Here is a 22,605-nt window from a genome sequence, read left to right as displayed (position 1 = left end):
GCCCAATTTTCATACTTTATCGATTTTTGCCCATACATTCCATTCATGCATATTTTAGAGAAGCAGTTGAGTGCAAGAGTGTCTGACGCAACCAAAGGCTTAACCGAGCAATATTGTAGGAGACGACTTGTTTCTTTCTCTCTCTCTCACTCTCTCTCTCTCTATACAAATACTGACAAACAAATTTCCTGTGCTGAGACAGGTTGGCTGTGGTCACGGTCTTGGTCCTAAGACCCAGCCCGGAGGGGTTGCTCTGATTTAGGCTGGATCTGTCTGACCCTATGCCCTGTGAATCACAGTCCCCTCAGCTCCAAAACACCCCATTCCTGCTATTCCTGTGCTGGATCAAGACTCTATGCATCCAACTCCGTTGTAAGGGCCCGTTAGACCGGCCCCTTACTGAAAGCAAGCCTTAGCAGCTCCTCTGGAGGATCTGCGTCATAAGAACAGGAAGATGATAACCTTGGTGTGTTTAAAGAAAGGATTTGCGTGGTGTGGCTGGGGGGGAGGTGTAACCCATAACAGGTAATTATTAACCCGCTGTGTTAATAATTACTGTATATTTGATAAAAGCTGTGGTAGATAAGATTTGAATGCTGCTTTTCTCTCTTTTCACTATTGAAAAGTGTTACATTTTAGGTACCTGTGATTGACAGGCAAGATGGATTCCGCAAACCAATCAGGGAAGAGATGCCTTGATTAGTGAGAGCAGCGAGAGGTACAACATAGTAATTGACTCTTGAACCAAATATACCCAGAGCGCATAGAAAATGGCCACGACATTTCTGATGAATGACACTCAAATAACAGCTCTTAAATCTAACTACAGCTTCTTTTTGTAGCTCACATCGACCCTTTATGAAGCCTCTGCACAGCAGCAGGTGACCCTTCTGGCTCCAATCCTCCCAGGCACTCCCTTCTTCCCTCCCCACAGACAGATCCCATAACAAAGGGCTTGGATTACCTTGATTCCCACAACATGTTTGGAACTTCTCCTCTCTGAGAAGTGCTACAAGTTGTCTGACTCGGAATGTACTCCGGTCTGTGTCTGTGTTAGATTCTAAGGTCCCATGGACTCCAGATCGGACCACACACACACACACACACACACACACACACACACACACACACACACACACACACACACACACACACACACACACACACACACACACAATATTGTGATTTCAACAGCATCCAAACATTTTGTGTGGGTTTATTAAGAAAGAGAATTGCTTTTGTTTCCACAAAAGAGCCAGTAAGCTGTCGAGTCCTGCCTACAGACACCATCACGGAGGTCCCGTGATGGAATATAAATGAAAAAAAGATAACAGATCACATGCTGGCACAAGGAGGCACCCATACTCTCTCCAGAGCATAGAGCCTAGAACAGCTGGATTCAATTGAGTTTTGGTTTCTCTGGTTTTTCTGGTTCAGGGAATCCAGGTTGCCTGTCAAACACATTCACACCATCGCAGTTAGAGTGAATTTTCTGGTTGTTTATTTTCAGGGTTAATATTGCTATTTTCTGCTTTCTTTCTCTTTACAACTCGTGAATCTTACCTGCAGCAGCATTGAGATTAGCTGGAATGGATATGCCTGTATCGTTTGTTGGGGCCTACTAGACAATATAATGCAAGCTTAGATCCTCAAGCTTCATTTAAATAAATGAAGAAGAAACATAGTAATGATTTAAGTGGCTTGTGGAATGGAATATTAACATTATGTTCTATAACATTTACGTAGTAGTTAATCCTTTAAAAAGTATTGCGTTAGACTCACAAAAGTCTTTGTGTGTCAAGTACTTTGTGCCAGAATGGGCCACAATAATGTTAACTATTGTTTTGTGTTCTGAGAACATAGCCACAGGGCAATATACTTACATCCTAAAAGCCTATTTTTAACTAAATGTTTACGGAACTATCTGTAAACGTGCTTCTCAACCCAGGCATCCCAAGTCTGTTGTCTTTATTTAAGAAATCCAACAACACACACAAAATGGTCTTGTTGTCATGTGCTGTTTCATGTGCAGCAAGCCGGAGGTTTACTGCACATGACTGCTTCAGAACTCAAAATATCGGCATCACAAGCTTGTTCTGTAGTGTAGGGTCCCACATTTAATACGCAAATACAGTGTATGCATGAGTTGGACCTGCCTGTTGTAACACAGGCAGTAGGATGGCTTATGCTTACTTGATTGAGAGTAGAAACTGACATCCAACTGCAATTCATGATTCCCAGACAGAAATTCGGGATGATCTTTAACAGACATACAAACATACAAACATACATGCAAAGACACACATGCACTCATGCTCACACACACCACACGTACACACAGTTCAAAGTGTAGCGGACTCCAGACGGTCTATCCGGAACCAATACAATCGGGGGAAGCCCTGTGAAGAACAAGCGGTGGGTCCCTGTGGGGCCAGGGACCCGGGGCCTCTGTCCCCTGCAGCCAAGGACAATAAACACCACCAGAGGTCCACCTTTTCCCCCTCCCTTTCCCATCTACCACCTCTTTGGTGTGAGCGAGGAGAGCCAATTCAAAGCAGGCCTGCTACACAGAGTGTACACAGCAGCAGGTAAACACCCCTCCCATTGGACCCCAAAACATCCCCTTTGTGTGCATGGGGCTTCAAAGGTGTCAGTGGGACGTGCACCTGGGCAGGAAGAGACGGGGGAATGACGGTTAGACATAGAAGTTTGCAGGGAATAGAGATGATTGAGCTGGGCTTTTAGACAAATGTCTTCCTCCCTACTCTGTTGTTTGTTTGGCACTCGCTTGACTGGATGACTTGGTCCAGCATATGAATGCTAAGAACAATAATATATGAAATATTATTCAGATGGCCAGGATGGACTTTGATCCATCCATGTGAGTAAGTGTGAGAGTGAGAGTGAGAGGGGAAAAGATAGAATTTTTTTCACTTTAGTTTCACAATAAATGTGGTTTGTGTAAGATGTGCACATCATTTGCAATTGCTTTTCAATATTACTCTAAACTGCCCCATACATTTAAGTCATGAGCCTTTTTGTATCATCTAATATGGGATGTATTCCACCTAAACGCAGTAAAAAGCAATGGACGGTCTCCAACTGATTGTGTTAACATTTGAGGGCCTTTCCTCATGAAAAGCTTATTTGCTTTAAATATAAGACCCCACTGAGCTTGTTACGGGATTTCTATTTTCAACTAAAGAAAGTATGCCAAACCTGAGCCCCGGCTGTTGTTTGCCTCAGAGTCTTGTGTAAGAATAAGAATATAACTGTACAAATAAGTCTCCAAAAATGAAAGATGAAAAAGTGGCACAACCCAAAGAAACACAGCATAACATTTTAATCAATGATACCTTTATTTTTCTGTAACTTTAAACTGTACATAGCATGAGCACAACATCTTACACTGAGTCACTGTTCCAAGTTCCTCAGGAAACAACATACGTACAAAATACGTTTCGTACATATGTACGAGCCCAGCTGTACAAGTCTGGATGCACAGCTGGGGCCAGCCAATCAGAAGAGGCCCAGGTGCAGAGAAGGCCTATCGGGAGGGAGAGGGGCCCTCAGAACCCTGTGAGGCAGGAATGGAGGCTGCCCATTGAACATACATACATAAATACACAACGTTTGTACTACATACAGAACAGGTGCACTGTATACACACACCCACACATGTCAATTGGCCATGAGACGGGACACACCCAGAACCGGAGAGGCAGTTGGAAAACAAGTTAATCAAAATAAACAACGTCAGTCAAATAACGACTGACTAACATCAGGTTTTAAACGAGAAATACTCTTGTGATGCATAGAGGCTGTGATCATAGAAAAAATAAAAGAAATGGAAGAAAAAACATTGTTCATGTTAAGGCAGTTAATGGTTATGTAGGATTGCAGAAATGACCCATGAAAAGTACGGGACCAATAGTGTAAGTGTAGTGTTTTATATCAACATGAATATTAGTGGCCCATTCGACACAAACGTTAGTGCCACCGCGTCAGCATTGAAACCACCGTTAGCTGTGGTTTCCTTAGTGCCATTCTACTCTATCTGGTTATGCAGGACCACACAGAGGTTCCTCTTTTTATATGGAGATCCAGTATTACACAAGGGGGCCCTGAGGATGGCATTGTGAGACTAGCGGCAGGCCCCCCTTCCCCTCTGCTGAAGCTAGAGATCAACAACCAGAACGCTGCTGCCTCTGTTCCTCTGGGCCGGACAGACCCCCTCTAAAGACCCCCAAGAAACAAATGAGCTGCATAGAAAGTGAACAGGCTTTTACATTTCTGTCTGATTATATCCAAGATTATATCCAAGCCGCACTAGAAAGAAAGGTTGTGTTCATAACAGTTGAACCTCGTCCACAGAAAGTGAAAGTAACACAGTTCTCTATCTGCTGGCTGGCAAGTGGTCAAAGTCATTCCCAAAGATCTCCCATCTTCAACTGTACACCGTCTAACATGACACCAGGACACCACCTGTGCAACAAACCGGGACCAAAACAAAAATCACCACACAACACACCTGTTGGGCAAAATATAAGCCAGAAATCCCACACCGAAAGTGAAAAAGAGAAATGAGAACAGCGCAGGGGAGAAAAGGTCAAAAGGGTTGTAGAAATGGAAGAGAGTATTGTGTGTTAAGATGGCCATGTTCCTCTTGTTAAAGGCAGTGTTCCAGTATCCTGGACAGCAGTAGGTTTAGGTGTGCCAGCCAGGTTTCAACTCTGGGCTGTGTTGTGGGCAGTACTACTGGGTTAAGTATAGCTAAAGGATTTAGCTGAAGAAGTTAGATAACATGCTACAAAAATGTTATTGCACAAATATCCTAGCAATACCTGAAAATTGCCCTTGGCGTGATGCAAAAACAGTGCGATCACTTTTATTATTACTTTTATGACCTCATTCACTGGGGGTCTGTGTGTGTGTGCGTGGGATGGGGGGGGGGGGTTAATGCTTCATAATGCAGAGACATGTTTTGTGGAGCCTTGCACAGTGTAAGTCACACAGGAAAACATTGTAAATTGTCCGGTAGTCAACAACATTCTGTAACACACATCATGATATAAACGGGTTTCCTTCTATCTTCCAAACCGCAGTCAGGCGTGACGGTGTTACATTAACCTCACGTGCTTGTGTGCATCAGTAACATGGTTAACGTAACCCATCTGGTTTAATGCAGACACACAAACACATACTCTAGAAAGATATCCTCAAAAAGGAATATGTAGACAATCCTATGATCTCTTTGTAACAGATAAAAATAAAAAATGAAAGAAAAATAAAAGATAAAAATAAAAACATTCTATAATTCAAAACAAGCACTACATGACAAAATAAAAAAAAATAAAAAAATCACACGACTAAACAACCATTACAATTACTTACATGCTGTTTTTAAAACGTCAGTATTACTATCTCTGTAGGGAAATCCAAACTTTCCTATCAGCAAATCAGTTTAAAATCTCTTGGGCATTGTATAGTTAACAGCTAGCAGCATGAAATTGCTTTCATCAATGTTTTAAAATTACATTCCCGAATTTAGGATGCACCCTGCAGTGGTGATTGTGACCAGCAGATGGCGCTATACGGTTCCTGTTTAAAACAAATCTTGCAAATCAAATGAATTAACCAGACTCCTATCGTACCTGGAGGCATACAACTTAGAATGCAAGAATAAATTGTACCAATATTAAAAACCCAGACATTCTTTGATTAGTAAGGGAAAACAAAACTCAAACAAAACTTACACAAATACAAAACACGTATATATGTTATAATTTGAGTTCATGTGCTATACAGACTATGAGAGTCTGCATTTATACTCATATATATATTTTTAAAACCAGCAGAAAACAATAGATCCTTAAAACCCTCTTCACTACAGCAGTCTCAAATATGAACTTGCTACCGAGACCAGTTTCCAAACTGAAGCCAGCCTCCAACACCTTCACTGTTGGCTCCTCACCTCTCGGGGCATGTTTGGCTAAGGTCCATTCCAGAACGAGGACAGACGGCATTTGTACAATGGTGTGTGTGTGTGTGTGTGTGTGTGTGTGTGTGTGTGTGTGTGTGAGAGAGTGTGAGTGTGTGTGTGTGTGTGTGTGTGTGTGTGTGTGTGTGTGTGTGTGTGTGTGTGTGTGTGTGTGTGTGTGTGTGTGTGTGTGTGTGTGTATTGGCCAAAGATCTGCCCGTCGGCCTGTCAAAGTGTAGCATCATCTGGGAGAGTGTGTGTGTATCTCTGTGTGAATGTTTGGGGCTGAGTGCAGCCAGGTCAAGGGGCAGGCTCTTCCACGTTCAGGAAGGGGGAGAAGGAGGAGCGGATGGGACGGCCACGCAGCGGCTGCTGCACACGGAAGTTGTTCACCATGCCCTTCTGCACCTCCTCCTCGGCAGACGTAAACAGAAGGCTCCGGAAGACTGCCAGCTACGGGGGGGGGTTGGAGATAGAGTCGGAGAAACCATAGATTGAGCCAGAGAATGCGGAAAGCGATAGGGAGACTGAGAGGGGGGGAGAGGAGAACAAGAGCAAGAGGTCTCGCTCTGGGGCCGCAGAAAAGGCTGGGAATGTCGGTTAAACAGGCATGTGGTCAAACACGCCCGACCAGCGTCTACTTGGGAAATAGAACCAGCATCGGACCATAGTGGGAAGCCTATGCTATGGTATGAGGAGGAGTCTGTGGTCACAACAGTTCACGGCTGATCCCGAACAACAAAAGGTTCAGGATTAGCCCAAACCTTTTAAATCTGTCTTTGGACAGAATTTTGACTTTGACTTTGACGTTTTGTTGGATCGTCCCGTTGTGAATCAGATGAAGAATCACTTATTCTGCCAGTACTCCACAAACAGTCCTCTCATGTGGTTTGCCCAATCACATAGTACCCTAGTGGCTAGAATCTTAGCAAATAGATTCTTAATAACACATTCAAATTCAACAATTAAGATTTAAGCCATAGTAACCAGGAACCACCATTTACCATTGATAGTGTGGAACCCCTATGCTAGCCATAGATCACAGGGCCCAAGGCTCCTGGGTGATGAGAATGAGAAAGTGGCTATGTTATTGTGCATTATGGGTATAAAGTAGTGCACTACATTGAAGACAACACAACAAAAATGGTGATACCCTAATAAGTGTACTACATAGGGCACAAGTGGACCGATACAAACAGAGCCAGCGGCTGTGGCTAAGGAACAGACAACTGAAAACACAGACAGACACACAGCCTACCTGGTCGTGGCTGACTTCGATGTGCTGCTTCATGACGATCCAGGTCACGGCCTCAGTCAGAGGGGGTGTGGTCAGGGAGCCGTGGTAGGTCCAGTAGTCGTTGATGTTGCTGGGCAGCAGACAGGCCGGGTCGAACCGTTCGAAATCCACTGTGCTGTCCTGTGGACGAAGCGCAGTGGGGTGAGCGTAGGACATAACTTGGCACACACACACACACACACACACACACACACACACACACTTGATTTAATTAAATCCAATGTCAAACCTCTAAGCATCTTGTGTAAATAAATGAGCAAATTTCCATTAGACAGGCTTACTTCTCAACCTCCATATGTAAAACATAAAGTGCTGCCAAATAGGTCTTGGTAAACAGGTGTCCGGAACATGCAACAACTATTGTTCTCTTCAAAGCCAGAGTCAAATAACTCATTACAACAATCCCGACGGACTTGCTATCAAGACCAAACACTCATATCTGAACAGTTCAATATTGCACAATCTTAATGGTATGATGAATTGACACCGGTAAATCTGCAGGGTGTCTTTATTTGACCACCCCTGAGAGCTGGCGTATTCTTGGTCAAGTCTGTTGTTGTTAAAAAAGCACATTAAAACGTGTTCCTTCTTGATCCTATGATAATGCTGTAATTACGGTCTCCGTTCTCCAAAGAACTCCACAGCCTATTCTAGTGCACTTAGCTGACGGAGTGCTGACTCAGCGTGGACACAGTGTGAAACACATACCCCCCCCCCGACCCCGACCCCAAGAACAAAACAAACGATCAGAGCGCTGGATCTGTGTGCGTGTGTTTGTGTGTGTGTGAGTGTGTACCAACCTTGTGTCTGACAGCAGGCAGAGCGTCGACTAGTTTCTGCAGCCCTTCGTGTCTCTTTCCGATCTACAAACAAAGATGAGAGGTGAGATGTTACCAGGGTCCCACAGCATCATGCAACACGAGGCGATCATCTTCACACACACATGGGACGCATGTTGTCCGACAACGTGGGCTTCTGTGTGTTTTTGTTTATCTATTTGTCTGCGTGCTTTTGAGTGTTTGCTTTTGAGTGTTTGCTTTTGAGTGAGTGAGTGAGTGAGTGAGTGAGTGAGTGAGTGAGTGAGTGAGTGATTGAGTGTGTGTGTACCTTGAGGAAGACGCCAATAACAGCCAACCCGTTTTCCTCCATGACAGCCTCTTCAAACAGATCATACTTCTCTGTGTTCCAGTGGACAATGTGGAGCTGGGAACATATGAATCACATATCATATTATATATTTATTCAACATAAATACTTTCAAATAGATGTATACAGCCAGCAGTCTTTGGGCCAAAAAGAAACACTTCTTTGACTGTTCATCCAAGTGGAACTGGTAATTGAGGCTTTTTTGTTTTGTATTACAGCCCATTAGTTAGAAAGTCTTTGGGGTAAATCATCCATCAAGTTGGATTAATAATTATTGGGTTACATTTGGTTGTATGATTGAGTTTCCTGGACATAAAATGAGTGAAGTGAAGGCAAGTGTGCATAAGCACTAGAGTAATGTGTACACAATCTTTAACATCTCTTTGAAGTTCAACTATTCTAAAACATACAGTATGTCCTGTTTGACAGCTGATCAGTGCAAACATCAAATATATGCAAATAAGGGATTCAGTGTGGCTCACTATGTATATTCCCACACCTTATGTCACCTCTACTAACCCTCAGACTAGCTTTGAACAACCGTTGCCACACTCTGCCGGGGGGTTCTATATAATTAAAAGCATTTGCCGACTCCAGATACATGTGTTAACCAGCACACATACGTCTCTAAAACAGCAGTACAATTTTATAAAAGTAAACAAAATATCTATCGTCCTCCAGGTGTATGTTATTTTTTATGAGGATAAAGGCAGGAGTGTGAAGAAACCTGGCTATACATATATTGACTATCTAGTGCATCAACGGCACATGACGCACTTTGAAACCTGAACAGCACAGTGCAGACTATCAATGTTGTAACCTGAGGCACACACACACACACACACACACACACACACACACACACACACACACACACACACACACACACACACACACACACACACACACACACACACACACACACACACACGTCATTTAAGTGTCAATAACGGCACAGATGAAGCTGTTACCCTTTGGGTAAATCATCCACCATGACAGATTAATAATTAAATGTTATTACATTATTGTGTTATTGTGTTTTGAGGGAATGTACTGGAAAATACCAGAAGAAAGAGATCAAACATACCTCAGAATTCAATGCAGTGATACACAACACCCAATGAATTATCAATAATGAAACCTACATCTTGGTACGATTGTATTTCTTGGTGTGCTGGACCTGCACTCAGGTCCAGTCCAGGGGAATCACATACCTCTGCAGGGAACAGCTTCCTGTCCACTGTGTGCTCGGAACCCCAGGCATTGCTCTCGCCCCAGTGGAAGTGGAACTGACAAAGGCGGAACTGGTCTTCCAGGGGGCCCCCTTTCAATGCTGCACCAGAGACAGAAGTTAGAGAATTGCAAATCACTGTATTAATTGATTTTTTCAATTTACTTGATTTCTGATTTACTTGATTTGTTTTTCGGGGTATTGGTATATCCTGATATGAAATATATATTTGAAACTGTTCACATCTAAATGCTTTAAAAAAAATCACATTTATTATTATAAGGTATTTGTGTCTGTCCAATCAAGAGGGAGGCCTGTGGATAACCTGTGTGGTCTTATTGATCAATGATATAAGCAGCGTTACATCAAAGCTAATGCATGAACCGGTGCTCCAGGATGTAACACTGACCTAGTTAGTTCTGCACAACATAAAACCAGTAGCCCAACAATATCAGTGATAGCCCATTTAAAAGGGCTAATAAATGGCCCCATAAACCATTTTTTTCTCTGATTATTATGAGGGTCTATTAACTAAACATCAGGGACATATGAGGCATGATAAAAGACTGTTGTGGTCATTACTGCATTACTTTAGGAAACTACTTTGGTTGATTCACTGCAAAATACAACTAAACACACTTCCCCGGATATTTAAGTACCACTTTGCCGTTTAAAGATTAGTAGTCTTTCTAGAACAGCCTGTGATTATGTCATAAAAAAAGGATATTTCGATGCCTTTCCTTTTTTAGCTCATTCAGGAGTACTGTAACACAACCCAATCATTTACTCTTGCCCCATAAAATGACTATGGTTTTAGGTCAGAGTCACATGACATGTTAACGATCATGTGACCACAAGTCATCACTTCCACGTGGCAGCTTACAATGCTGGATCCCCTATATATTTATTGTTCTTATCTCGAACCCTGCGGTTTGTGAAGGGTTTGTTAACCTTTGTTAGAATTAAGTATTTTCATCCATGGTTCAAAATAATTCAATCAACTATGGCGAAAAACTATGGCTAAAGTAAACACAGTGAAATATTAAATACATAAGATATTATCAAGTACAAATACAATCACATTGAAAATGGACAAAATGTATGCATCAAAAGAAGAGCAAGATTTCTTATGGCTACAAGGAAGTGTTCATAGAAAGATACAAGAAACTTGCCGCTGGCCAGACACCAGAAGCATGGGTGCATCTGTGTCCATAACACTCCCTGTTTATCGAGTCAATACTGACTCAGCCGGATCAATTCTATAAGCGGCATCTCTTACTGGACTTGTCAGTGGTGTCGTCGTACTCCACCAGGAAGGAGTATCCGTTGTTCCAGATCTGCTGGCAGGTCTGGGGGTCGTACGCGGGGACAAGGGGCTTCAGATGGGGGTCAAACAGGCTCTTCCGAACCACAATGTCAATGGGGGACTGGCGGTCACCACCGGGGATGGCCAAGGGCTCCTGCCACATTGGATGCACTGTGGAGAGGGAGGGAGGGAGGAGGGAGGAGAGAGAGAGAGAGAGAGAGAGGGAGAGTTAGAGAAGACAAAGGAGACTGATGAGAAAAACCTAAAGCCATTTAATGTCCAGCAGCTAAAGCCGTTTCGACTACAACAGACAGACAGACAGACAGACAGAAGCAGGAAAAGAAGAAGAATGCTGACACCTACTTTTCATGCAGTGCCCTCCCGCTTCCTGCATCTTCCTAAAGCAGTCCATTTTAAAGGATTTTTTTTTTTTAATAGATATACCAAAAAAAAAAATTATTAAAGCGCAAGTTGTAGCCCAGCTCTGCTAACCCTCCTTTCCTCAAACCTAGGTTTCCGAGAAATGGCAGAAAAGGAACGAGTGAGCAATCTTAACTTCCTTCTATCACCTCCTCCTTCTCTTTCCTAATAGGAAAACACAGAAAGGCAGAAATGTGGGCAGGCTGTGCAAAGAGTGACACACGGAATGTCCAGCCCACCCTCCTCCCTCTCTGCCTCCTTCTCCTCCTCCTCCTCCACCAGTGCAGCCAGCAGGGGGGGGGAGCCGGAATGGTGCCGGGTCATAACAAGCCATCCAGACCACGACCGGTCAACAGTGATCCCGCCCCTCCAAAAAACCGCTCCGCCTTCTCCTTCAACCGTTTCTTTAAAAAACAAAACCCGGTGGCATGATAAAAAACAGATCTTTAAGTGCAAGTAGGTCAGTGTGGTCCACTTGGGAACTGATTTTCCGCGCTTTGATTCTGAGGTCAAGTGTGCACGACCCTCTGTTCGCAAAAAACACAAGGCTCCCATTGCAATGCTGCCACGAAAAAAACAAACTTCAGCTAATCCCCTCAACTCCTCAACTCTTGAGAAAAGAAAAACATTAACCGAGACCGGTTTCTTTCCACTTCCTTTTCTTATCTTCTAGAAAAAAAAAAAAAAAAAGGCTCCATTATGTCGTCTGACAAGCAACTTTATCTACCTCACTAAACAGGTCTGACTGGAAGACAACCCTATTACTAACTCAATCGAGTTGCATTGACTATTACGCTGCATGGCTTTGTGTTAGAACAACCAAAGACATTAATGGCTTACAGAACCCCTCACACACAAACACACCCACCCACACAGAAATGCATAGCATGCATGGCGGCTTTGTGTGGCCAGCCCTGTGAGAGTCTCCCGTGTAGTGACAGAGGCTTTGGGCATATCGAATGCAAGTGGAACAATTAACAAACAGACGTTTGGCGTCACTTTGTACAAAAAGTACATAAAAGGTTGGTGCCCGATTTGGTTGGCAGGAGTGAGCCTGTGCATACATGTGCAACACACACGCACAGGAGGCATGTATAGCTGCCCTAACTGAACAATTACGTTCTACACATTCTGAGACCTTTGAGCCTGTGGCTCAAAGGGCTATACAAACAAACGGGGCAAAGGAATAAATCAAGAATTACATTTTTTTTTTTCATCTGTAGTTTAGTGATGATATACAATAAATCTAGCCTCATGTAAATTGTTTTAACAGCCTGCCCAATTCATTTGTTGAAGGGTTTATAATTGCATTTGACCTTATGAAAACATGGAGCTTTCTTTGGCATGGAAAATAATCTTGTTTTCTTTCTCAATTGGCGGAAAATGAAAAACAATATTTCATGTGGTCACACTTGCTGCTGGCATAGCAGCAACACTGAGTGAATTTGGAGTCCCGGTGGCTACCCAACTACCCTAACACCCACTAAAGTGATGTGACAGCAAACCGTGCAAAGCTTCATGAGACACACCCACGTCTCCACGGCTGGTATTAAGTGGATGGAACGTAAACCCCAACACACTATGGCTTTTGCTGACAATGCCGCCATTGTGTGTGTGTGTGTGTGTGTGTGTGTGTGTGTGTGTGTGTGTGTGTGTGTGTGTGTGTGTGTGTGTGTGTGTTATTAGATCACGGCACCAAGCCCTGGTGATGCTCTTTTGGTAAACTTTCTAATACATTTTTTCATAAAACACTGTCCTTCTTTAATGTATGTTTAATCCTAATCTCCCAGATGAAACTATTAAACTCTACCACTCACACCCGTCAGTTGCGCGGCTTCTAAACTGAGTCATTTGGGTTTTGAGAGAGATGAGCCTGGATCCTCCAAGTGGCAGGGCAGGTTTCCTTTGGTTGTTTACCAGCAGAGTTCTCCCCGCTGTCTCTCCAGTCACTCAATAAAACATTTGTAAAAGAATACGAAAAGAGTAGCAGACTAGTTAGAGGTATACATAGCCACTCTTTTTTATTGTTTCAGCAAGAACTTACATAACCCCTTTGAACTTAATTGGTTCAACGTGCCCATCGTTAAGATGGCAGCATAAAAACTGTGTGTGTGTGTGTGTGTGTGTGTGTGTGTGTGTGTGTGTGTGTGTGTGTGTGTGTGTGTGTGTGTGTTTTATTGTTGTCAAGGGTGTGGTAAAGACAAGGTTGAACATGTCAGACGGGCGTGTCGTTTTAGTCAAAATATGAGGAAATAACCTTTCGCCATTGTCAATGGTTCTGTATTAAACCCATTTTTGTTAAATTGTTCCTGCCTAAGCAAACATGATGAAGAGGATCCTGAAGAGAGAATGGACAATCATCCGTTGGGATTTCCAACAACTGATCACTTCGGATGTAGGCTGCAAAGCCATGATTATTTTTCATCACGTAAACGTTAATCATCACTTGATGTGATGTGATTCGTTTTACATAATTTTGAGGGCTAATGGACTCATGGTCTCAATCGAGCAACATGAAAAGTCCGGTCCATTATTCCCGTGTATCACCTTGCACCCTCATCGCAAAACAAAAACAGAATCGTTTCTTAAAGTCGTTAAGATGAACCATTTGTCTATGCAAAATGCGTCTGCAGGAAGGGGAGCCATATTGCATTTTACTTTCAGCGTTTGATGGTGGACTAGGCAAAGCAGATCACAACAATGATGCACAAATGGTGCTATTTCATACCTAGTACAAGGTTTAAACAGTACTCACTCTGTGAAAGCACATATTTGCTTGAGCATGCGGTGAGGTTGCATCTTCTCACTGGGACAAGCCGCTGACCCTTGCCATGTCTGGATAGCTGTCGATGGAGCAGGCGACCGACTGGTCTGATTATTGATGAGAGGGTCACCATGGTCAAGCAAAGAAAACGCTTTGAAGGCGAGCTTTGCAAAGGGAAAAAGATTGCCCAAGTGTACCCGCGTTAGTCTTCTGCGTTTTCACCTGCCTTCGAGGCAACCCTCTACTCTATACAACTTTGATCCAGCCCAGTAAAACAATAACAGCCGTCAGTCTCCTAGCTCGTCCCTGCTATCATCTGATTGGAGGTGCGCGAACGGGGCTGGCTTCTGCTTCCAAAGCGATAGTAGTCATCGATATTTTAAAACATGACCGCAGAATGTAAACGGCTCTTCGATAAGTAAAAAAAATTGGACACAGCACGAAGTGACCTTGGATGTGCAAACACTTTCCGAATGATACGGTGCGCCCTTACCACGTATACGGTCGCTAAACAACGCTGGAAAAGATTGACTCTGTGTTGTTTGCGTACAATGCGGATGTAATGTGGAGTAGGGGTCGCCACATGAAGAACCAATCAGCGTTTTACTTGGAGGGGCGTTAGTGATGATGTAAGCACAATACTTTCATGTGCTCCGTGCACGCGCTGCCCCTATAGACGTACACAACCCTTATTGTTTTGAACTCATTGGCCTAACCTTGTATTTAAATATGCAAAAATTAAATACATTGTTAAACTCGTACGCATATTTGTATTAACCGTAAAACAATAGCCTACTAAACACTGACAAAAAAAATAATTAAAGGTTTATCTGTCATCCCATCTGCGTTTGTAAACATGGAAAAGAAAACAGAACGTTATGTCACATTTCTAGGCAACCACTTCATGGCATTTGCTCTAATAAAATCAGTGAACTTTGTCATCTCCAGTACATACAGCTAACTTCTCACGTGCTTTAGTTTTGTAATATTTACAAAGCTGCCCTTTAATTCTTAGACCTTCATCCCCATGAAGGAATGGACACAGAATCATGCAGTTATCATGCGTTACACTATTAAATAGTTTTTGTTGATTTAATCAATGAATTTATAGGTCTCAGTCACAACAAGCTGCTTCTTTACTTAGTAGAAAAATAGCTGCCATGAGACAGCATGATTTTCAACCTTTATTATGTATCAATAGTTGCACCAAGAAATAATTTGCGTGGTAAAATCCACCATATCAAAAATAGTATCAGAGACAAGAGGGAAAACGTTGAGAATTTTATTTTTTGTGTACCTTACCATAGCACAGAAAACATTGTGACTTATGTAGCATGAGAAAAACAGTATGTTTATAAAAATACAAAACAAAACAAAATTGTATCAGTCTGGGACCAGAAAGTAAGAATTACAGCACAAACAAAGAAGGGTAGCGTATTGCAATTGTTGTTTTTTTCTTTCTTTTGTACATAGACTATATACAACCACTGTAAGAGAGATTGAACAGAATGAATACGCGCGTCATGGCGGGGGGGACTCAAATAAAATAAAAGATTCAGAAATTGTCCATTGGAAATTGGTCGGATTCTTGTGGTGAAAAAGCTTCGAAAAATACGGTCTAGTCCAGAGCAATGATGTCATCATCGTCATCATCTGCCTGAGCTGCTTCGTGTGACTGGTTGGTTCGCAGCCGCTTGACAGAGGCCTCTCCGGTCTCGTCGTCCAGGTGCTTCCGCTTGGTGCCACTGGTTGGCACGGCAGCAGAGCTAGACGACGATGCCGCTTGCTCCTCCTCCTCATCAGACTCAACAATCATGACGTCATCAACCTCTGCAGGAGCTGCAGGGCAAAGGAGACATTCAGAGGAGAAATATAATGTAGATCAATTAATAAATCTTACTCAATTAATCCTGTGGGCACCTATCCCATAGAATAGCCCACAGTGTACTTTATAACAATTTAAAACACATTTCAGATTATATTACTTTTTTTTTTTCTTAAAATGTCGTTAAAATGGCTCAGGAGATTAAACATCTGAAATAAGTTTATACTGACAACATTGGATTAAATCGAAAGCCCCAACAGTACACATGAAGGTGACCTTAAGGGGTTGCATGCAGAACATGGCTACCACACAGCCTTAGTACGGTTTCAAGAGTAGCAAGTACTGCGTGTCACACCCTGGTGTCCTAAACCAGTTGATCCAATCTCCAGCTCGGGTTCATAATAGACGTGGGGCGCAGCCAAACAAATGATTCCCTTCTCTACCGACCGTTGGAGGAGGTGGACGGCTGGGCGGAGTCCTTGTTGCCGTTGGCGATACTGTTGGCATCTTCCTGGTTAGGAGGAGTCGGGGCTTTATCCGGGGCGTCGCCCACCACTTCAAACTCAACATCCTTTTCTAGGTCCTCGCTGCAGGGCCATCACGTGCATGCACGCACACGAGTCACAATTAAGATCACACGTACTTAAAGACAAAAGGAGAATTTTTTTTGAAGGCAATTACACTGGGCGGTTTATGTTCATTATAGAGGCTTGCATCATGTCACAACAGGTATCGGTGTCAGGTTGAGCATTAAGCATCTGGCTAAAGATACGTACGCATGCAGGACATTGATGAGGAGTGTGTAGTCCTGGAGGAAGTCATCGGATTGGAGGCGGCTGCCGTTACGGATGCCAAAGTCAGACAGAAACTTGCAGTTGTTTGCTGTGGAAAAAAGAAAGAAGTATATCAAAGCAGGGAGAGGGAAACAGTCACGTCATCTCAATATTAATTTTATTTAAATTCCTTTAACTCCAACTATAGTAAACCACCAGATCCCCTTCCATATTCCTTTGCACACATCGACGATTACCTCCCATACATAAAACCTTGCCAATAATACTTTTATTCTCATTAAAACATACAGCTGAAACCTTTCAAATTAGGTGGCGTGAGGGTTGTTTGACCACCCTCTGCTGTTCAATAAAACTGTTCTTACCACATGTTAATTAACGATTAATCTCCCGCTCTCTCCCCTATTCAGCCTCTCATGTACTCCCTGTAAGCATTACCAATGTGGGCTTCCCACTTCCTTGATTCTCCCATCCTTCTTCTCTGAGAAGATTAGGACACTCTTGTCTTGCTCCTTACCATCAGTCTCTCCCTCCTCTGAGGAAATTAGGATGGTTCCTTTGCCATCTTCTATCTGAACGTCTGGAGCCACCATCCCAAACCTCTCCTTGAGAATCTAAAACAGACAGTGGAAAAAGGCTCATGAAACAAAGCATTAGAAAATGAGACGATACGGATCAAAAGTTCTAAGTCTGCAACTTTTTGAACAGTATTGACTGAAGGGCAAGACTTGCACTGTCTCAGTGGGAACATTAAATTTTACAATTAGTTTGTAGATTTCCTTTACTCATAAATCTTGATCGGAGTCCAACATTGCTCGTTATTTTGATAGAGCACAATTCCTTCTTATTTAAGATAAAGCAGAAAATAAATGATTACTGTACCCTGTCTTGCAGAGCGAGGACGGTGGTTTTGTGGACGTTGAGTTTGACAGTGACCTCTGGCCTGCTGGCGCAGACATAACAGTTGGCGCAGGGGGGATCCAGGATGCAGGGCACCAGGAGCTTCTTGCGCAGGTTGGGATGCTTGTTGAGGAAGATCTAAATTAAAAAAAAAACAAGAAAAACATTGGCCAGACTCACTCACAACAGTAAAATGGTTCACTATGCAGGATACTATCTCCAGAGAATCCACTTGCCTGAGACTAGATTCAAATGGTTGTCAATATTTCTCATGACACAGCTTATGCTAAAAAATTGGCATGTGTGTAATATCTAATGTCACAAATAATCAGTTTAACTTAACCAACACGACCACTTTATCCAGTAGCCACAGTTCAGCGGCTGAACTGTACATGGCTGTCAAAAACATATCAGACTTCCAGCCAGGGCTACCGCGTCCATCACATAGTCTAATGAACCCAAGGCCCTAGCATCACATGTACATGGGAGGATGTGTGATGCTGTGGACTCACGGTGCGGCAGGACTCCAGCTCCTCGGATATCACCTTGAGGCCCTCCATGACAATGAGGCCGGCGATGATGGCGTTGGTGGTGGCTATGGCCGGGATGATGTTACCTGCCATAGCTGAACCACACAAAAACACATGGGAACATAGTGAGACCACCTGTACCCATATTGATATGCCACAAAAGGAGAGGACCACCGTTACATTATTAGGAGCATAAACCTCCGGGTCTTTTCTAACAGGTTCAGAAGTGAAGAGAAGGGAGTGCTTTAGGGTGGCTACAGTATGGTGCGTTTAGGTTTTTATAACTGCATTTTACAACCTTCTCCCAGAAAAGACCACGATACTTGTACATCCCAGCCCTCCCCTTGACAAGAAGAACAGAGGTACAGAGAAGACGGCTTACACTTGATGTCAAAGCGGCTCTTCATGTTCATGCTGAAGATGTGCATGCGCAGGTTGGCCGCCGCCGTGACAAAGTCCAGGGCTGGTGCGTCGTCCTGGTAACAGCAAGAGGGAGAAATGGAAGAAGGTTTAGACACCAGGCGAGGGTAGATTATTTATGTGTGTTGAAGCAAAATAAAGTGTCATCATATGGATGGTCCATTCATTGTTTTATAGTGATTCATTTAACCATACATTGCTATTTTAATCCATTCCACATTTTTCATAAATTAGTTTCAAGATTATTCGTCATATGCACATTCGATAATGACTGGATAAGTCGAGAATTAATAATGAAATGATAAAATATGGAAAAGCAGCACATCAATTGTTCGGCTTCAAACCTGCCCAGCAACCTGCTCGACATGTGTAAAATGAGGCAGACCCGTCACCTCACCTTGTCCCAGACCAGCTCAGCCCCGTCTCCCTTGTCCTGCAGCTCGGAGCGCAGAGTCTCAATGCTGTGCTGGAACAGCTGGCAGTAGCCCCACACACCCAGCACCTGCTGGTCCTTCAGACCCACGGTCTTGACATCACTCTGGGGGCACACTGGGGATATGGACACACACATGCACACATGTTGGAAAAGCAAAAACAACATTCAGTAGCTATGCATTTCAACGACCTATCCAACCGGTCCACCTGTGACCACAAAATTTGTTTGACTATACCTTGTGGGGAGACAAACCGGTTCAAACTAAATCTGCTTCCCATAGCGGTTTATAGGCGAGCGAAGACAGATGGTCTGACCATTCACTAACCCCAACGCTAAACATATCTGGCCCATGGTCCCATTATTGACAGTTCATTAAGAGGAGAAAAAAAAGCGAAACTCGACTCCTGGCAACTGTTGATGTGTGGATAAGAGCACTACAACAGCTAAAGGCTACCAATGATCAGCAGCTACCTTGGCTTTCCAGTTGATGCCAGTCCAGGGGGAGAGGGGCTTTCCTCTTCTTCCATAACTTGTCCATGGTCAGCAGGTACATGATGTCATCTTTAAAGAGCTAGAGACAAAAGTGCACGAAATGTTGGCAAAGAAAAAAAAAAAGTATAAAAGATAAATAAATGGGTTGCCTTGTCTCCAGGTCAACCGTGTTTTGTTAAGATACATTTTTTTTCAACGGGGGGAAACACTCTCTCAGCTCTCTCGCACCTTGTTGAAGAGTTTGATCGGGTCGTAGCCCGTGGAGCGTGCCCATTCCTTGGTGGAGACACGCTTGATGTCCCCGTCCGTCTCGGAGGCCATGGCCCGAGCCTCCGTCTCGGCAGGGTTCCCTGGACGGAGAACACAAGAGAGACGGTTGGTCCCGTGTCGACCAGCCTCACTGAGAGGGCCGGGTGATTATAGGTGCTGAGAACCCGGGGTAGACTGTACATGTAGAAGTTCACAATGGACTCACATGAAGCCTCAGGATCGGCCGTGTCAGGAGACACTTCCTGGTCCGCATCCTCCTCTCCGAAGAGCTGACTGCGGTCACCATAGGAACAGAACATAAGTTAAAGAAAGGAGGTCCAGCAAATGTTTTGGTACAAGTGCCCCTTTTAACAGGCTCTACTACACGTATGCAGAGCAATAGTTAATTTGTATGGGATGTTAATAACTAATGATTCATTGCCATTAAGAATTTGATTGTTAACGTGATCGACTACCGTTCAAGGAAAAAGCATGACATTTGCAAACTGCATTTGTTATTATAGGCATTATGTTTATTATCAATCAATTGATTAGGAAGGCTTTCCAGACCTATGTGTCTTCAAATATGAAGCCAGGAATGAGGTGGTCTTACTTGAAGAGGTACTTGGCCCAGACAATGCAATGGATGGGTTCAGATGGTGTGTTTCTAATGGTGCAGCCAGGGAAGGTCTTCTGGGTTGGTTTCGGCTGGCACTCGTAGCACTCAGTAAGTCCCTGTGATAACAACATGATTATGATTTAAAAAACAACAACATAACAAACACATCCCAGAAAAGGCAACAAAAGGTACAATTCTTGGCAATGCTGAATAGTGGTCATTTTCATATTGGTCACAATGGTTTCTTTGTAGGAACCTGTAAATAGTACTAACTGCAGATATGCTCACTATATTAACTAAAGGCGGTATCTAACTCCAACACCAATGTATTACCTTCATGATGACTGTGACCTGTCCAAGGTAGCCAGCGGTGCCACTCTCAATCAGAGGGATGTCAGCCGCCAAGCACATTCTATTCACATGGTTACGAGCAGCTGGGAAGAGACAAGTGTAGATGATGTTATGTTATAATCTCCCATCTACAACTTTAACAGCATACGTGAGCAGCAGTATTCATTACCGCTAGAGCCGCGGAGAAGAGCTCCTACCTCTGTTGTCCAATGCATTCATCACCAGCATGAAGTTCCGGAAAAACTCTACGTTGTAATCAGGGCTGCAATGCAAAACAGGTATCACTTGTTATGGGAAATCCCAAATTATGTTCATTGTTCCGTTTCATACATGCTAATATTTTAGTTTGACATACTTCATGATACTGTCATGGTAAGCAGTAATGTTTGCTGTTGGACAGAACTGAAGTACGCTCTCTTTGGCCACCTGTAACATAAATAGATCAGAAAGGTTGCAATTCATGCCTTTTTCTGCTAGTACAGACATACTCTCAAATAAAGAAAAATAAATAAACCATCTACATTTTTGTTTTTAATAATGATACGTACCTGTGCTTTAGACTTGCCAACATGCTTCTTCTGAAACAAGAACTGCCGATTGAGGTTGCTGACATCAATAATGTCCAAATCAATCTTCAAGATAGAAAACAAATTACAATTTAGACATTCGGTAGAATAACAAAAAATATCCAATATTGATTGTCCCTGGTTTAAAATAAATACATGCACATTCGCTTTTGGGAAACACTTAAATCAGAACACATCGCATTAATGGGTTAATACATGCATACAGTAAACAGTATATGCCAGTAAGTTAGACGAGGGAAATAATAAGCGTGATGCCTCCGTGCACTGCATGATTCGTTGAAAGAGATATTCAAATATCACGTTATTACATCAGTGTTGACGTCTGCCATTGGCCAGCTAGCTAGCTATTGTATTTAAGAAAACTACTACCGGTATGTTAAAGCGGCGCACAATACGATGAAAATCGGTTTATACAAGCGGCCCATCTCTGGAATGTGTCGGGGGTACACGAGTTTACTCCTTAACCGATGAAGCATCTAATAAGTTATAAGGTACGGCCTCCTTGCACTGGGGCTCTGCACAAAGACATGGCGCGTTAGCTAGCTAGCCCACAAAACACAAAAGGTTACCCACCACTTCAATGTTCTTGAAGCCTGTGAGAACGAGGTTCTTCAACAGTTCACAGCCGATGCCTCCCGCCCCGACCACCAATACCTTACAGGTGGACAAGGACTCAGCGAGCTCTTTTCGAAGAGAACCCACGAGTTGTACCATGATGATCGGCGAGTCAGAAATAGCGCCAGGAGAACACCGGGTTGTTAGCTAGCGGCTATGCTCGCTAACAAAATAGAGGGTTCTTGGTAACAGGGAGGCGCTAGTAGCCCTGCAGCGCCACGTATAGGGGCTGCGATGAAATGAACCACATGAGGTAACAATTATATAGTATATCTCTGTATGTATGTATATGTACCATTTCATTATCTCATATATAGTCAAAATATATAATATTATGTATATATATTTTCTTGAATTTATGATATATGTAGATCTTACTTCTATTTTGCATGTCATATGCATTACCTAGTTATTTTGACTTGACTTGATTTTGAATTTCACATTTTGAGCTTCTGGAAGTTTGGTCACTGACCTACAACCCTCCAAGACTTAGGGAATAAATATTCCAACTATACATACAGTGCATACACTGCACTTCAGCTGATTCTACTATGTAACCCCACGGTATGAGTAAATAACCCTTTTCGTTTTTATTAAAAGGCTCTGCATGTCTTATGTGTTGCATGTGAAATATTCTGCTTATTTG

General features: G+C 43.1%; 2 protein-coding genes across 3 annotated transcripts; both read right to left on the bottom strand.

Annotated features, from left to right (window-relative positions):
* Nucleotides 1–3,328: 3,328 nt before the first annotated feature.
* ca5a (carbonic anhydrase Va) lies at nucleotides 3,329–14,634 on the bottom strand. 2 transcript variants are annotated; one of them, XM_084477459.1, is made up of 7 exons: nucleotides 14,136–14,634; nucleotides 10,934–11,131; nucleotides 9,638–9,756; nucleotides 8,385–8,480; nucleotides 8,078–8,140; nucleotides 7,239–7,397; nucleotides 3,329–6,433 (listed from the first exon to the last, which is right to left on the bottom strand). In XM_084477459.1, the coding sequence occupies exons 1-7, from the start codon at nucleotides 14,275–14,277 to the stop codon at nucleotides 6,281–6,283; spliced, it is 930 nt and encodes a 309-aa protein (XP_084333585.1). In that variant the 5' UTR covers nucleotides 14,278–14,634; the 3' UTR covers nucleotides 3,329–6,280. The 2 variants fall into 2 exon arrangements, with proteins under 2 accessions (XP_084333585.1, XP_084333586.1); XM_084477460.1 differs by lacking the exon at nucleotides 14,136–14,634 and adding an exon at nucleotides 11,324–11,520.
* Nucleotides 14,635–15,412: 778 nt separating this feature from the next.
* On the bottom strand, nucleotides 15,413–22,091 carry uba2 (ubiquitin-like modifier activating enzyme 2). Its single transcript, XM_084476806.1, has 17 exons — nucleotides 21,918–22,091; nucleotides 21,306–21,389; nucleotides 21,113–21,183; nucleotides 20,955–21,019; nucleotides 20,740–20,840; nucleotides 20,401–20,522; nucleotides 20,014–20,081; nucleotides 19,767–19,888; nucleotides 19,518–19,617; nucleotides 19,008–19,159; nucleotides 18,573–18,666; nucleotides 18,173–18,285; nucleotides 17,643–17,798; nucleotides 17,278–17,374; nucleotides 16,746–16,851; nucleotides 16,417–16,556; nucleotides 15,413–15,983 (listed from the first exon to the last, which is right to left on the bottom strand). Exons 1-17 carry the CDS (start codon nucleotides 22,056–22,058, stop codon nucleotides 15,763–15,765), a joined length of 1,953 nt encoding a protein of 650 aa, XP_084332932.1. The 5' UTR covers nucleotides 22,059–22,091; the 3' UTR covers nucleotides 15,413–15,762.
* Nucleotides 22,092–22,605: the final 514 nt, after the last annotated feature.

This window comes from Micromesistius poutassou (assembly GCF_964030765.1).
Source record: "Micromesistius poutassou genome assembly, chromosome: 13".
Classification (NCBI taxonomy): domain Eukaryota; kingdom Metazoa; phylum Chordata; class Actinopteri; order Gadiformes; family Gadidae; genus Micromesistius; species Micromesistius poutassou.
The sequence above is the reverse complement of the archived record's forward strand: the minus strand, read 5'-3'. Positions and strand labels throughout refer to the sequence as shown.